The 15,524-nt window shown below is 41.0% G+C and overlaps 1 protein-coding gene across 3 annotated transcripts in view; it reads right to left on the bottom strand.

Moving 5' to 3' along the window:
- Positions 1-2,267: 2,267 nt before the first annotated feature.
- The window catches only part of ROR2 (receptor tyrosine kinase like orphan receptor 2), a 216,115-nt gene continuing 202,858 nt past the window's right edge, over positions 2,268-15,524 (bottom strand). For all 3 annotated transcript variants that reach the window (XM_075931901.1, XM_075931902.1, XM_006131878.3), the window contains 4 exons: positions 9,018-9,332; positions 7,790-8,035; positions 5,260-5,462; positions 2,268-5,010 (listed from right to left, as the gene is read on the bottom strand). In XM_075931901.1, coding sequence (XP_075788016.1) covers positions 3,568-5,010; positions 5,260-5,462; positions 7,790-8,035; positions 9,018-9,332 — 2,207 coding nt within the window. In that variant the 3' untranslated portion in view covers positions 2,268-3,567. The remainder of the gene's footprint in view (positions 5,011-5,259; positions 5,463-7,789; positions 8,036-9,017; positions 9,333-15,524) is intronic.

The raw sequence follows: 15,524 nt of genomic DNA on the forward strand, positions 1-15,524 counted from the left end.
TCCTATCCAGGGAAGTCTGTAGGACTGATGGAGAAATAAGGAGGCCTTCAACAACAAATTATTGGAACTGCTCACTGAGGTAGCTGGAATGGTACTGGGCTCCAGTCATGACTGGGCCAAGCATCCTAATTCCTGGTAGAACACTTTTCCAAGCAACAGTGAGGAGAATGGGAGCTCTCTCAACTTTCAGTACCGGACCATTTGAAAAGCCTATTTAAAAGTAACCTGAAAAGGGTGACGTCATACTGGGAAGGGTTTTCTGTGACAGATACCTATAGGAGCAGGAACTGTGCTAGAGAGAGCACAGATGGCTTTCTAGTAGTTGTCCTTGGCATAAGTCTCCTAGTACCAGGTGGGATCTGAAAACCTGATGTCTGATTTTTTCCTCCTCAGAACTAAATGTCAAAATGAAAATTAAAAAATGAGAGAAAGTCTAAAACTCAAGTACCAATAGGAAGAACCAAGAGAGTTTTTGTTGTTGTTCATAGGGAACACATATATACACAGAGCCACAAACAACTTTTCCTATGTGGCCAGAAAATAAAAAGTTCTGCCTATGTAAACTTGGAAAAAGGTAGAACTTGATTTAAATTAACTTTACTTCAAGGTATAATGTTAGTACTATTGAACTGTCTCAGGGCATTACTAATGAACTATATAACTCTTGCGTCTTCTGAAAGTATGAACCTGCATCTTCTGAAACTAAGACATCCATATGCAAAGTCTTCTCACAACAAACCTTAGCTCACATTCAATACTGCAGAAAAGGGCTTCTTCGGAAGAATCCCTCTCACATCTTTCCTATCTGCACTGAGAAGCAGAGCTCAAAATCAAATCACTACTGAAGATGGGAGCAACTGCTAAAACAAAGCTATGTTTTTTCTCAGAGAATTAGACCTATGTACCCAATGCTGATGGATCCAGGAAGCTCAGTACAAATGGTCTCATGGTACATGTGACTCTCTGAAACTGTGGGTCAGGATGTGTTCCCTCTAAGCTGTGCAGCAGCACAGCTTCACAGGTGATGAATCAGCCCTGCCCAGTCTGCCAGCTCTGCATACATTTCTCTCCATTACCCCCAAATCAATAATGAAAATATTGAAAATTACTATACCTAGGACTGACCTTAGGTACAATTTTTCAACAAGTCATGCACCCCCACTTTATATAAATTTCATCTAGACTATATTTCCAGAGTTGTTTGTGATTGTTGTGGTTTTTCAAAAGCCCACAAGTATATTTTTCACATTCTGCTCTACAGTAAAAGCAACTAAAGTATCTGGAAAAACTTGAAGCAACATCCCACCATTCTTTAATGGGATCTCAGATTTTATATGTACCCTTCAACTCAGAGCAGTGTTTTGCAATTCAAATAACTGAAGTATTTATATTTTTCCCGTTCTTACCTGATCTTACAATGTTTAGAATACTCAAAGGCCTGGAAATTAGCATAGCACAAATGGGATAAATGGCAAAACAATTGTCTAAAAAATTATCTTACATTTCCCCTCTTCCATCATCAAATTGGTTGAGAGGTGATTTATGCTTCATATAAAAGCAAATAAAAATTAATAATAAAAGTCTTTTTTTTAATTGCACTGATAGACTTATGAGAGTGAGGATGTAGGAGAGTTTATAAAATCAAAAACTGTAAAGATTTTGTACTGTATGAAATGCAGTAAACTTTAGACTGTATTGTTCTGAAATAGTTCCACCGTGCATGACTAATTAACATTTTATTTCTCTTACTGGAGAATTTTGGACATCACTTGACAAGCCTTGGCTCTAATTTTTTGTCAGTAAATAAAAAAGTAAGCAATACAAAAGTTGACAAGTGGAATATGCTGTTAGATGTCAAAGCCATTTTTTTTAAAGACTTAAAATAACTTCAATTTTTAAATGTTTTATAAATAGTATCCAAGGTTGCCTTATATTAACAAAAAGCAATAGTTTTTTCATTGTTTTCCTATTAGTGCATTTCCAAATCCAAGTGAAAGCTGGAAACCAGTAAAGCTGCCACACCAGTGATATGGGCTGTAGGTTACAATGATGCATGCCTTGTAAGCAGATCCAAATTAAATAAGTGTAGTAGCTCATACAAAAGCTGTAACCATGAGGAACTTTAGCCAATTCCATTTCCCCAGCGTACTTCATTTCATAAAGTGTTGTAACTAAAAAACCCCAACCAACCAACCCCCCCCCCCCCCAAAAAAAACCAAACCAAAAACACACCCACACCTTCTGTAGGAGCTGTAAAGATAACTTACTTAAACTTTTTAAATCGCTTTATTGGAAATTCCATATTGAAATTACAATTTATGTCTATACTGTGTGCTGGCTATTACAATACTACAGTGCGTGTGTGTGTATTACAGAAACAGTCATGAAATGTATGGACCTGTTTATATATTTTACAAAATGAACCAAAAAAATACAATAAAACAGCATCCCAAGTGGATAATGTAAACGATTAAATTATAAAGCCTTTTTTTTCAAAGATCAAAATACTTAAATGAAAAAGGTATATAAAATGTAATAAAACATAAATTACATTTAAAGATCTGTACATGATTCATCTTTCAAGGAGAAGCACAAAATTAGCATTCTTTACAATACTTCTTATTTTGGTCTTCTAAATTAAAAACAATCCATCATCACTAAGGCGGCAGGAAACTAACAAGGTTCAACATGCAATCTAGCACTATCCTCACTAAAATCAAGTGAGTTCATAATCCTGCAACCCCCCCCCCCCTCAAAATGTAAAAATGTGTATTTGAAGCCCTTTCCTGTACTTGACAACCAACGTGCAAAGTAAGTTGGATTGTTAAGTTAGTGCACAGCCTACCACGTGTCTGCTTCTGATGAACAAAGTATTAAGGCTACTTGCTGCTAAAAATATGCAGCAGTGAAGGAACTCTTATTCACAAAGGAAATCATCTGATTTCACTGGAAATTTTTGCCATAGTTACTGGGAGTAACATAAGAAAGACATTCTCTCTTTTCTCACATTATGTCCTAGTTCCCTAATTTTCTGTCTATTGTAATAAGAGAAACATGGTTTTTTTTCAGTTTTAAAAAATAAAGATACAATCTCTTGTCCATTATATCAAAGAGATAAATACTATATGCTAAGCTGTCCATCACATCCAGGGCACTTCTTCACACTCCGAGCAATCCGGTGTGCTACTGTAGTTTGATTCCTTTTTCTGTTATCGACTTAAGCATAACTCACTAAAATTACAATCACAGATCATGATATACATGATGTGCAATACTACTCCGCAATATGTTGCACAGCAACAGTACATTATAGTAAAGCAGCCTCCCTCAAGAACTGTAGTCAATAAAAAAAAATTAGAAACAGCAATTCTATACCCTCATGTTTACAAAAAATCTGATGGCAACAATGGTCGATAAACTTGGTATATCACTGCTGCTGCATTTTATTTTTATTTTAAAGCTTGGTCTATTGAGACTAAAAAGTCACCTCAGAACCACTGATTTTGGGACTACAGTCTTCCACTGCGCTGAAATGATGTAGAACTCTTAGTAGTGAGTCCAACTTCATTAGGCTTCTGATGGAATCTCTGCTTCATCCATCTGAAGAGTGTCATTATCCCCCAGTAATTCTGTTTCTGGGACAGAACCTTCTTCCTCCTCTTCTTCCTGGACAGGGTTTTGGGCTATATCTTCTGCTCCATTATGTGTATCATCTGTCCCCTCGGAGAGCAGAGCAGCCCTGTCTGCCACTGATGCATTGGAGGGTGCAGTTGTTACATAGCCAGTGCTGGTAGAGCCACTCCCGCTGTGATGGGAGCCTGGTTTTGGAATCATCTGTGGAGGCATTTGCTGTGGAGCCATTTGCATTGGGATTTGGACAGGGTAAAAATTGGGCAAGTAGGCACCATATGCTGGCATTGGTTGGTAACCATTGACAGGAATGTAGAGCTGAGGAGGTGGGACCATTGGTCGGATCTGCCCTTTCATTGGTATGAACTGTGGTTGAGGGAAAGCTTGAGTTTTCTGTTTTGGTCCAACGTACCTAGCATTGCTGATATTACTAACGGGGCTTGTGCTGAGAGAACTTGTTTGTGTGGTGTTGCTTGCCCCAGAGGTTTGTGCTGAGCTGTTGTAATTAGAAATGTTTCCCCATGTTCTTAGTCTATTGTGAATATCTTTAAATCTTGGTCTTCTGTTGGGGAACTCGGTCCAACATTCCAGCATCAAAGTATATATCCACGTCGGGCAGTCATCTGGACAGGGCAAAACCTGTCTATTCCTTATCATTTCAATGACATCCTGGTTGGAATAACCACAGTAAGGCTGCAGGCCATAGCTGAAAATTTCCCACAGCACAACTCCATAGGACCAAATATCGGAATCAACAGAAAATTTGCCATACATAATAGCCTCAGGGGACATCCATCGGATAGGAAGAAGGGAATTTCCCATGAGTTTATAGTAATCAGCAGAGTAAACTTCCCTGAAAAGGCCTAAATCAGATATTTTCACATTAAGCTTATCAAAAACCAGTATGTTTCTGGTGGCTAAGTCCTTGTGAACGATATGATGGCTTGAGAGGTATTCCATTCCTGCAGCTATTTGAGTCACAATGTGAAAAAAATCTGCTGGCTCCAGAGCTGATTTTACAGTCTTGTCATCATCAGTGCTACCCACGTCTGAATGGGGAGATCTCATAACTAAAAACTCATGGAGATCACTGTGAGAACAGTAACTAAATATCATGCTGACAGGCTGTTCTTTGGTCACTATTCCCAGCAAGCAGACAATATTTGGATGCTGTAAACGTGATCTCATCATTGCTTCATGTTTGAATTCTTCCCGGAGTGACAATTCTGCTTTGTCTTTGAGTGTTCTGATGGCAATAGCTTGTGTCTGTTCACCAGGTGTTGAACCAAAGAGATGCCCCTTGTAGACTTTTCCAAACCTCTCTTCCCCTAGCTCTTCCATAAACCTCACCGTAGACAGATTGATCTCTTTAAGTTTAGTCTGAAAAAACAAGAAACAAAGAAGATCCTAGTGTTTTACAATACAATTCTCTATTAAAGAAAAAAAAACTAATCATTACATGCTACCAAGGGATGATGGTTTTGTGTCAATTTATTTTCCATTTATATAATTGTTGTATATTCCTGTACTGAAAGCTGTAATTGAGTGTTGATTTGGGTATTCAACTTGAGATACCTTAAAGGGCCTAATTTTGACAATCTTGGCCTTTAAAAAGTCTGCCAAAAATACCTGTTTGTGCTGATTAATAAGTGGCATTTCCATGTCCTGGCTAGGAGATGCCATCAACTGGCGACGTTGAGGAGTAGCAGCAGATGCTTTTTGTTTGTTCCTACACATGCAGACCAAGATGAAAAGGCAGGCAATAACCAAAGGGATGGCTATGCTGGGAACCAGAATGTAGAGGATCCCCATTTTGCTGTTGTCACGTGGACCTGTTGGAATTTAAATATTCATTATTTTCAGGTGGTGATGGGTTTTTAAAGTCAAGTAAATTAGAAATACTAGTATGAATATTGAGTATAGTCTTTAAATTGAAAAAAAGCAAATCACAATTTTAAAACAGAAGCTAGAACATTCTAAATACAGACTTTTAATTCCATCAACCACGAACTTAATTTTCTGTCAAATATTTCTGAGAATAAATGTTGAATAGACATGGCAACTAGTGGGTACAAGGATAAATTACGATACCATTAGATCCATTTAATTTACCTTGATAGCACTTATTGGCTTATTTATAGGTTAATTTACATCTGAAACACTATTCTTGAACTTTTCAATACAGAAACTATAGAACACAGACTGTTGTGCAACTGCATTAATTTGCTGACTGGATGAAGTACAGTGATTAGTCTTCATCATTATACATACAGGCATGCACACATGAGTGATCTCAATGTGATCAACTGCAGAGCCATAGGACAAATGTCCTTATCATCCAGCTTTAAGCATTTCATCAGCACTTTGCCCACTAATTAGATCTACTCTGCCAACACTATCTGCCCATAAAATGTGGAATTCGCTCCCCACTTTCAAATTATTTAGATACCACTGGACTTTTTGGTGGCCTTGTTTCTCACAGAAAAACACCTTTCATCTTTCTCGCAGACAAAGATGAAAAATAGTGTCAATATGCTTAATAAGAGCTTTCTAAAGATTTTATTTTTTTCCATAAAATGCATGGCATGTACAGGACAGCATATGTGGCACAAAAATTTTAATTGGAACTCATTTGGGATGCCTTATGAAATTTGTGACTGTTATTCATGAGTGCTTCCCTCCCAAACTCATGCCAATAAAATCTTTATAACACATTGTCATGTAATATAATTTTTTTTCTATTTAAGTCAAATCAAGAAAAAATAATAAGGTGGTGTAAACCAGAAAATGTTCTTTTCACAGTTTTAATTTTAAGTACGTCCTGTCTGTAATGAAACAACATTTGTGAGGCTTATATTTCAAACACACCAAGAACTGTGCCATTCTTCTTGTTCTGCACAGTACTGAGTTTACCTTTGGCATTCAAACTAATAATAATGGCTCTAGAATGAATTCTATGCCAATGGTATATAAAATCATGAGTGGTGCGGAGAAAGTGAATAAGGAAAAGTTATTTACTTGTTCTCATAATATAAGAACTAGGGACCACCAAATGAAACTAATGGGCAGCAGGTTTAAAACAAATAAAAGGAAGTAGTTCTTCACACAGCGCATAATCAATCTGTGGAACTCCTTGCCTGAGGAGAGAACTAGATAAATTCATGGAGGTTAAGTCCATTAATGGCTATTAGCCAGTATGGGTAAGGAATGGTTTCCCTAGCTTCTGTTTGTCAGAGGAGGGAGATGGATGGCAGGAGAGAGATCGCTCGATCATTACCTGTTCAGTTCACTCCCTCTGGGACAGCTGGCATTGGCCACTGTCAGCAGACAGGGTTCTGGGATGGATGGACCATTGGTCAGACCCAGTATGGCCAATACTGGGTCAGACCAACCGTTCTTAGGTTCTTATTTAATGCTGTGAAGCTAACGGGACTACAATAATTTGTCACTATAGGACAGAAATCCACCGGGTTAACTAGGATGGCTTTTTGCTAATATTGATGCAATACTTGCCCATGTTTTCACTACTTTTATTTAGTCTAAGAGATTTATTTTAAAATCATGACCTGTACGGTGCCTTTGAGTTCTATGCTTTTGATTGTGTTTCCTATAACCAAGTTTAATACTCTATCTCCCTCTACAGGATATGAGAATTATCATCTCCTTTTTTCAATGCCAAAGTTGGGTGTAGCAGACTTTAGTTGGTTTCTTGGCTTCATACCTAGACTGCCATCCACATCTCTAGATGTGAGAATCCATGCTCTCCAAACTAAGGTGCCGTAGATAGATGGGGTAACATAATGCTGAACAGTGTTACATAAAACCAAATTACTGCTCAAAGTATATTCACAGCAACACTCATTATATTAAGTCAGAAAACAAACTGTATGCAGAAATTTGATATATTAAATGCATGTAGTATTGTTAACTATTTTCTCTGCTTTTGCTTTGGAATGTAATAAATAAGCAGTCCAGAGATCCAGATAACAAACTTTGGCCTAAAAACAAATGTGGAACAAGAAACAACAGATCTTCACTAGGTCCAATGAAAACCTTAGAATTGTAAATCTTCTCAATAAGTGATATTTTAACAATAAGCAATATTTAATAATGTAAAGGCTTTAGGGTTGTAATAAGGGGGGAAAAAGAGAATACATACTACAAGAGGGTACTTCACACAGTTCCATGCGTACGTTTTTATTCTGTGTAAAACACCAGGGACCATCCATCTGATTTCCAGGATTTCGGCAGTATGCATGTCCACCTCCTAGCTCTGGAAACTGTGCACTTGTCAGATCATGGTTATGAGGATGCTGTGAATCCCAGTGCTGACAATTGTGGCCTGATTTGGTGACACTAATGGTCCCTCTATAATCTGCTCCAGAGCCATTGTAACACTGGTGATCTGAAACAAGGGATGTCACATAAAATTCAAATAAATGTAGAGAACACTTTATTGATGACGCTCTCACACGTAGAACTTCATCCCCTAAAGGGTGAATTGAGAACCACTGATCTGCTTCTCATCTATCTGGAACTAATCAGCTCGTAAGAACCTTTGTACTGCAATTCAAATGATTACATTTCATCCTAATAGAACCTGAGCAGCTCTACTCCACTGTATCTGCTGCTCAACTCTGCCAATTGCTAGCCAAGGATGGGAATTCAGTGTAAGCTCGGTTGACCAAATATCCACATATAGTCATGTTAGTCTAATGTAAATGAGAGGTAAAACAGCATGTGGATATGGTAATCAGTTACAGGAGAATGGAGTAGGCAGAGCAAAATAGCAGTGTATAATAACAACAATGAATCTAACCATTCAATGCAAATATACAATGCATAAATGCATGCCTCTAGTATATCACTGACAATTACTCTTCCAGCTTGATTTGCAGGAATAACAGTGCATATAAAAAAGAATGAAAGCTAGTTATCTAAAATGTATCATTTCTTAACTGGCCATTTCAAGCGAAGCTTTTGTGGCCCTACTTAAAGATTACTGAAATGCACACAAAACAGGACCAAACGGGACAGGTGAGTGAACTACACAGGGATCCCACACAAGAGAGCTGTGGTACACAGCTTTCACTTGCTCCCAGTATACTTCTTGTGTGGAGACTGGCCTTTGTATTCCAGGGCCATTGATTCAGCAGCTTTCAGGACCACTCAATTCCTCTAAGCTTCCCATTTAGCTCTTTATTTTGCAACAGTGCCAGTTATGAACAATATCATGACTTACAAAGGGGCAAGCAGATCTCCTTATGAAAACATTCAGTACAGCAGTAAGTTTATGCAGCAAGCATCACTGAAGACCACCTTGTTTCAAATGCTTGTCGGTGACAAGAGAAATAAAAAAGCTCAAAGCATGAAACATTGAACCTTACATCTGTTGAGCCGTTCTACTGGGATTCCAATTCTTATACAGTTGGCAGCCTCAAGAGTGTCTGGCAGTGGCAGGTCCTCACACTTGGGCAGTTGTAGCTGCATCAGGATGAGGGGATTGGACCTAGCAATGTTATATTCCTGCCTACAAAGGTCGTTTTCCAGAACTTCACATTCATCCCGACACAGCTCCCTTGGCTTAGGAGTCCGGGAGCGCTCATCACACAATGGAAACACAAAGTGGCAGAATGATGGGATGGCAAACTGCGAGCACTGGTCAGATAAATGGGTAGAAGTACCAATCATGGTGAATGCAGCTGGAAACAAACAAAAAGTACTGGATAAGCACTAGTGCATGATAAACTAAACAAGCAAATAAAATAGTTTTGACGTTAACATGGCCTCTTATGTCTTGAAGGATCTCAAAGGCTAACTACATGCAGTATTAAGTGGAGTATGGAAGTTAAGCAGACAAAAATGCACAAAACAACAATGGAAAGGAAATATGGGCTAGACACAATGGGGCAAACTTGAAAGTACTGTTTTATATTTAATGTCCATGCATAGTGCACAGGAATTCAGATTCTATGGTATGAGGCAAGAGACCCTTACAGAGTAAACTGTATGGTGCTCTCTTAGTCATAGAAGGATGAAACACTAAGTCAACCTTGTCAGGACCAGAATCTGGAGTGTCAAGATTTCGAGTTAGACAAAACCTTACTTTAGATCACTAAGACTTCTGCTTTCTCCAGACATTTTCATCAATAAACCAGAAATATGTACTTGCAGGCAAAAGGAAGGACTCCAAATATTTGATGAGATTTTGAAATTAATAGATCTCAGAAACCCAACAGACAGCAGATGTTGAGAAGAAATGGTATTAATAATCCCAGAGTACTAATCCTATTAAGACAAGTGTCATAACTCAATAAGGACTTGATCCTCCCCTCAGGCACTGCACACACCTACACACTGCCATTTATCTGGGAGTTTTCTTCAACTTTTTAAAGAAGAGATAAATAAGGATGTGCATCAGGTATCTGAGGGATGAATCAAGCCCTAAATATAGAAATATTCCCCCACAAAAAAACCTGTTAACTTTCAGTTGGGATTGTTAGACTGCTTCTTCCACCAACGCAAACCATTAAAAGCAAGGAAACAAGCTGTTAAATCATTCAACACCCTGTCTATGATCCACTCATTAGTTCCTCTCCTCAGCTTTACTACCTCCCTTCCACCAACTATGCCACAACATCTCTCTTCCCGAACAATCAAGGTGCTACCACTTCACCTTGAACAATTTACTGGTTATATGTGCAGATGTTTTCATGATTAACATAGGCTTTTATCAGTTCCGTTGTAAGTAGTTCTGTAAGTGTCTTTGCACTGGAGTGTGCAAGTAGGTGGGGTGCTATTTTCAGACTGCAAAACATCTGTAAGATAATGATTGTAAACGTTAGGAGAAAATGTCCATGTGAATGGGTGATCTAACCATTAGTGACTGTTGCAAATTTGGGTAAGGTGTGTGAAGTATTATCTTTTCCTGCAACAACTTCAAAAACAGGTAATTACCTCAGTCACCCAACATAGCTAAAGCACTGCGAACAACTAAATTTGGGGGTAATTTGTATGTAGCTATTACAGTCTTCAGATCTGCATGTGAGAGGCAGAGCTGTATTATTGTTTGGACTTTCTGCTGGTGGGCTGATTGAAGAGAACAGGGTTGGGGGTGAGAGAGCAGGGGCAGTTTACCAGTTAGCTTTCGAGTATCTGGAATAATTATGTATGATCATCGAATATGTCACCTCACAGTTTACCCTCTCTTCCAGATAATTTAGGAAAGTATGTTAAACAGCCCAGGTCCCACTACAGATCCCTTGGGGGTGAGGGGGGAGACCTCTCTCCATTATACACACTGTATTGACTGGATCATTTGGGGAGGAGCATTGGTGGGGCCACGCCAACCTATCTGGGGAGGCATAGCTGACCCTAGCATATGCAACATGCCCATGGGCTAGGTCTTGAGACAGCACCTCTGGTCACTGTTAGTACTATTACATCCCCCTGGAGAAAGTGCTTGGGGGCAAAGAAAAGGAGAAAAACTGAAGGCTAGAAGAGCCTGACAAAGGAGACAGGCCTTGAGAGCTGAGATACAGTGTAGAAGTGTGGACACGCTGACATGTACTAGCAGAGGGATGAATTAAAACTCTGTAAATAAACTACAAGGTGGTGATTACAACCACAAAGGGTCTCAGGGCAATCTGAGTTTGGAGAAGAGGCAGAGGTGCAGCACATTGCCTTGTCAGAGCTAGGGGCTTTTCCAAGATTTGCCTGCATCCATGAGGCTAAAGAGCTTGATGGAGAAGCTGGTGTAGAGATCTGGTAGACAGGGTGATGGAGAGAACACGGCAATGGGGAGAAGCAGCAGAGAGAGACAGAAGACTGCAGACTTTCCTAGCCTCCAAGAAGGTAAACAGTCCTGACTTGGCTGGCAGTGAAAGGGTCTGCAGGAATTTACAAGGGAACAAGCTGAGATACACCAGCGACCCTTCAAGTATGGCAAGTCCTGGGATGAGAAACTGAAACCGGGCACAGTACTCTAGAAGATGGGACATACAGATAACCTTGATGTAGCTTTGCCTCCTTTAGAAAATGTGGCCATCAGAGCCAGTTGGGACAAAACAACATGGGGTGCGTCAACTGGCACTCTCTTTAAACAGGGAAATACAATTGCACATAAGGTTTGGCATGACGAGCAGGTGACAGAGCAGATCATGATTAAGGCAGAGATTCTGGATCAGGTGGGTGTGTCCACAGAAAAATACTTCCAGGAATTAAGAGCCCCACATGATGGACTGAGTGGTTCTTGCCCTGTGCATCTGCACAGATTTTAACAGCCTGGGCCCTGAGAACGGCACTGAGAAGACAAAGGATGAACAACCAAGGAATTCTGGCAGGGGCTCGAGTCACAGTGTTTCCCATGTGGACATGACAGACATACACAGGGACTATAAGTTTTCACAGTTTTATGTCTTGGCCAAGACACCAGGCAGGGAAGACAAAAAGGAAGTACTGTATCTGCCCCATGGCACAAGTGCCCCTGGATGTCCAGGGGACATTAAAGTGGAAACAAGTGGTAGTGGATGGATTACCCCACTCCTTTTATAGTTGGCAGAGAAGGCTAGGCTACATTCCACAGAGCAAAGAAAAGAGGAAATAAATGTAAAGGGGCCAGAAGAGCCTTGAAATGAAATTACAAGTTGCAGACAAGATAAGGACAGAGAAGTCCCCCAAGAGACAGAACGGAAGAACAAATACAAAGTTCACTTAAGTACACCCAGTGACATCAAAGAACCAGAATAACCATAAGACTGAGGAGAAAGGATGGATCCGCCACAAACAATGAGGATACAGGCAAGGAGCACAGTTTAACGGGCTTCCCTTGGAGTGATGATGTGTGGACAGAGAGGGTATGTCTAGACTACAGGCTTTTGTCGACAGAAACTTTGTCGACAGATACTGTCGACAAAGCTTCTGTCGACAAAGAGCATCTAGACTACATTCAGTTCTGTCGACAAAGCAAGTTGCTTTGTCGACATGGCAGTGTAGATGCAAAGGATAATTTAGATGCAATAATGCCTTCTATCGACAGAACTCTGTCGACAAAAGGCATTATTCCTCGTAAAATGAGGTTTACCAGCGTCGACAAAACTGCTGAGTTCTGTCGACGTTATGTCGACAGAACTCAGAGGTAGTGTAGATGCAGGTTTAGTTTTGTCGACAAAAGTCCACTTTTGTTGACAAAACACTGTAGTCTAGACACACCCAGAGAGAATTATGGAGACAAAACCCTCATCCACTAAATGCAATTTTCGTGGGTGGAGCATAGATGGACCCTATAATAGGATCCATGGTGAACAATCTGAGGAGGGGCACAGGCCTGAGAGATCCTCCAGGAAAGGAGAAAGAATCTTCATTCTGTTGAGAAAGGGGATAAGGCACGGGTGGGCAAAAGGGCCTCCGTGAGCCCGGGGGCAGAAGGGAGAGTGTGTGAAGTCTCCTCTTACTGACAGGGGCATAGGCACCTAGGGGGAACCTCAGGGGGGAGGGAAGGTGCTCCTCCCCCACCCCCAGACCAATCATGGTCTATGGGTGGGGAAGTAGGTAAGTATCCTGGCCCTACCCCTTCCGCTCAAGGCCTGCTCCTTCCAGTGCAGCCTGATTTTTGAAATGGCCTCTGGCAAAAAAATTATTGCCCACCCCTGGGATACGGTATGTGACAGCATGCTGAGGGCTAGCACTTGAGCAAGCACTCTGGTCACTATTGGTACTAATTAGGTTTCCCTGTGGGAAGGCTTAATTGTACAGACCTGTGGATCTGATTACCAGGCTAGACTGGCACTAGTGAGTCAACAAGCCAATTAGCTGATTAAAAGGGAAGCTTTATAAAAAGGCATAGGAAGGGGTGCTCATGAAGAAGAGAAGGAAAGCTAGGAGAACCTGACAAATGGAGTGCATTAAGTAGAGATCCTTATTCCCTACTTCTCCCCCTCCCTTTTGGAGAAGGGGTTAAAAGTGTGGAATCCTGACATTATTAGTGGAAGGATTAAAACACTGTAAATAAAATATATGGTAGAGTTTACAAGAACAAAGCCTGAGAACTGTCAGTGTTCATAGCGGAGGTGAGGGGTGTAGCATGTGTTAATACTCTTCCTTTACATTGCAAACTAATGGTTCTTATCTGCCTCTTAACTATCTAGTTTTTAGGTGTTAATAGCCTATTTGTCGATTTTCAGTTTTTCCTGTTACATACTGGCTCAGCTTTCCTTTTGAAATTTATCTACCCACTGCCTCTTTCTCACCACCCCCCTCCAATTTTTTCCATTCTCCCCCAGCCTCCTTCCCTTATTTAATTTTCATTCTGGACATCCACCACTCAGGTCATTTGAAGAAGTGGGCTGTGCCTATAAAAGCTCATGATTCCATCTACATGGTTTGTTAGTCTTTCAAGTGCTACCAGACTATTTGTTGTTTTTTAAGTTTTTACATTAATATAGTTACTAGTTCTGCACTTTTGTATTTGAGTTCCTTCAGAACTCTTGGACAAAGATCATCTAGTCCTGAGGACTTATTACTATTTAATTTATCAATTTGTTCTAAAAGATCCTCTGTTGACTCCTCAATCTGGGAAGGTCCCTCAGATTTATTGCCTAAAAAAAGTGATCGAGAACACATATGAGTGCACATGAACAAAGGAAGTTTGGAGTTCTTGGTGGCTGGGGTTGTTTAGATGCAGTAGTTATCAAACTTTTTGACCTGTGGCCCACGTGGCTCAATGCAAACCCTTCTGTAGACCACCAGCTACTAATGGAAACTTGCCGTTAATTATATAATTATGCCCGAATCATTTTGCTAGTTCTGCAGCTAGGGAGAACGGTTTAATTTAAGCAGTAAGGAAATAAATATTAATTGAAAGTATTAAACAGATTACGTATTCATATTAGTTTACTAAACTTTATTTAAATTAAAATAACATTAATTTATGTTCAACACAAAAGGTGACAACATTATCTTTATTTATGGCAGGGGTAGGGGACTTTTTTTGTGCGGGGACGTTATTGACCCACAGAAAAATCAGTCAGGGACTACACAAGTGAGAAGCCTCCCCCCCAAAAAACCCCTTCATAGCCCCCCATTCCTAATGATGTGGCTTTCGAGACACCTCACTCCCTTGGAGATCCAGCCCCACTGGAGGAGGGGTAGAAGGCGCTGGGAGGACTGAGGTTCCGGGTTTCCCATAGGCCAGATTAATTCTTCTGGGGCTTGGGGATTAGTGGATTTTATGGACACACTAGGCTCTGGGATGGGGCCAAAAATCAGGGGTTCAGTGTGTGGGACTGGGATGCCAATGAGTGGGATAGGGATGGGGTGCAAGATCTGGGCGGGAGATGTGGTAGAGAAAGGGGGTAAGGGTGTAAGGTCTTAGTGGGAGGTAGCGTGCAGGAGCAGGCTGGGAGTAGGGTGTCTGGCTGGGGGTGCAGGGTCTCGGTGGGAGGGTGTGCATGAGTGGGGTAGGGGTGCAGACTCTGGCCATGTGGAGAAGGGGGAACACTTACTTGCTTTTGTGCCCCATGTCACTCCTAGGCACCGTGTTCTAGGCACGCCCTCCTGCTGCTCCCATTGGCCAGTTTCTGGCTAATGGGAACAGCAGAGGAAGCCTCCAAGCAATGCATCTATGTACGGTTGTTCCCCCAGCCAGAGGAGGGGGAGTGGCAGAGCCACTTCTAGTTCCACTTCTTTCCCGAGAGCCCGATTGCGCAGCAAGGCTCGTCCCCCCATTCCCAAACAGGAAGTCCGCACTGGTGTTCCCACCTCGTGGCAGGGAGAGGGCACGAGGCTGGAGTGCCAGTGCGGGCTCCCTGCTACAGTGGGAGGGGGAGGGGAAGGGCAGCGCTGGAGCCACGGACCACCTGGAAGACGTCCATGGACCACTTTGAGAACCACTGAGC

This window comes from Pelodiscus sinensis, chromosome 6 (assembly GCF_049634645.1).
Source record: "Pelodiscus sinensis isolate JC-2024 chromosome 6, ASM4963464v1, whole genome shotgun sequence".
Classification (NCBI taxonomy): Eukaryota; Metazoa; Chordata; order Testudines; family Trionychidae; genus Pelodiscus; species Pelodiscus sinensis.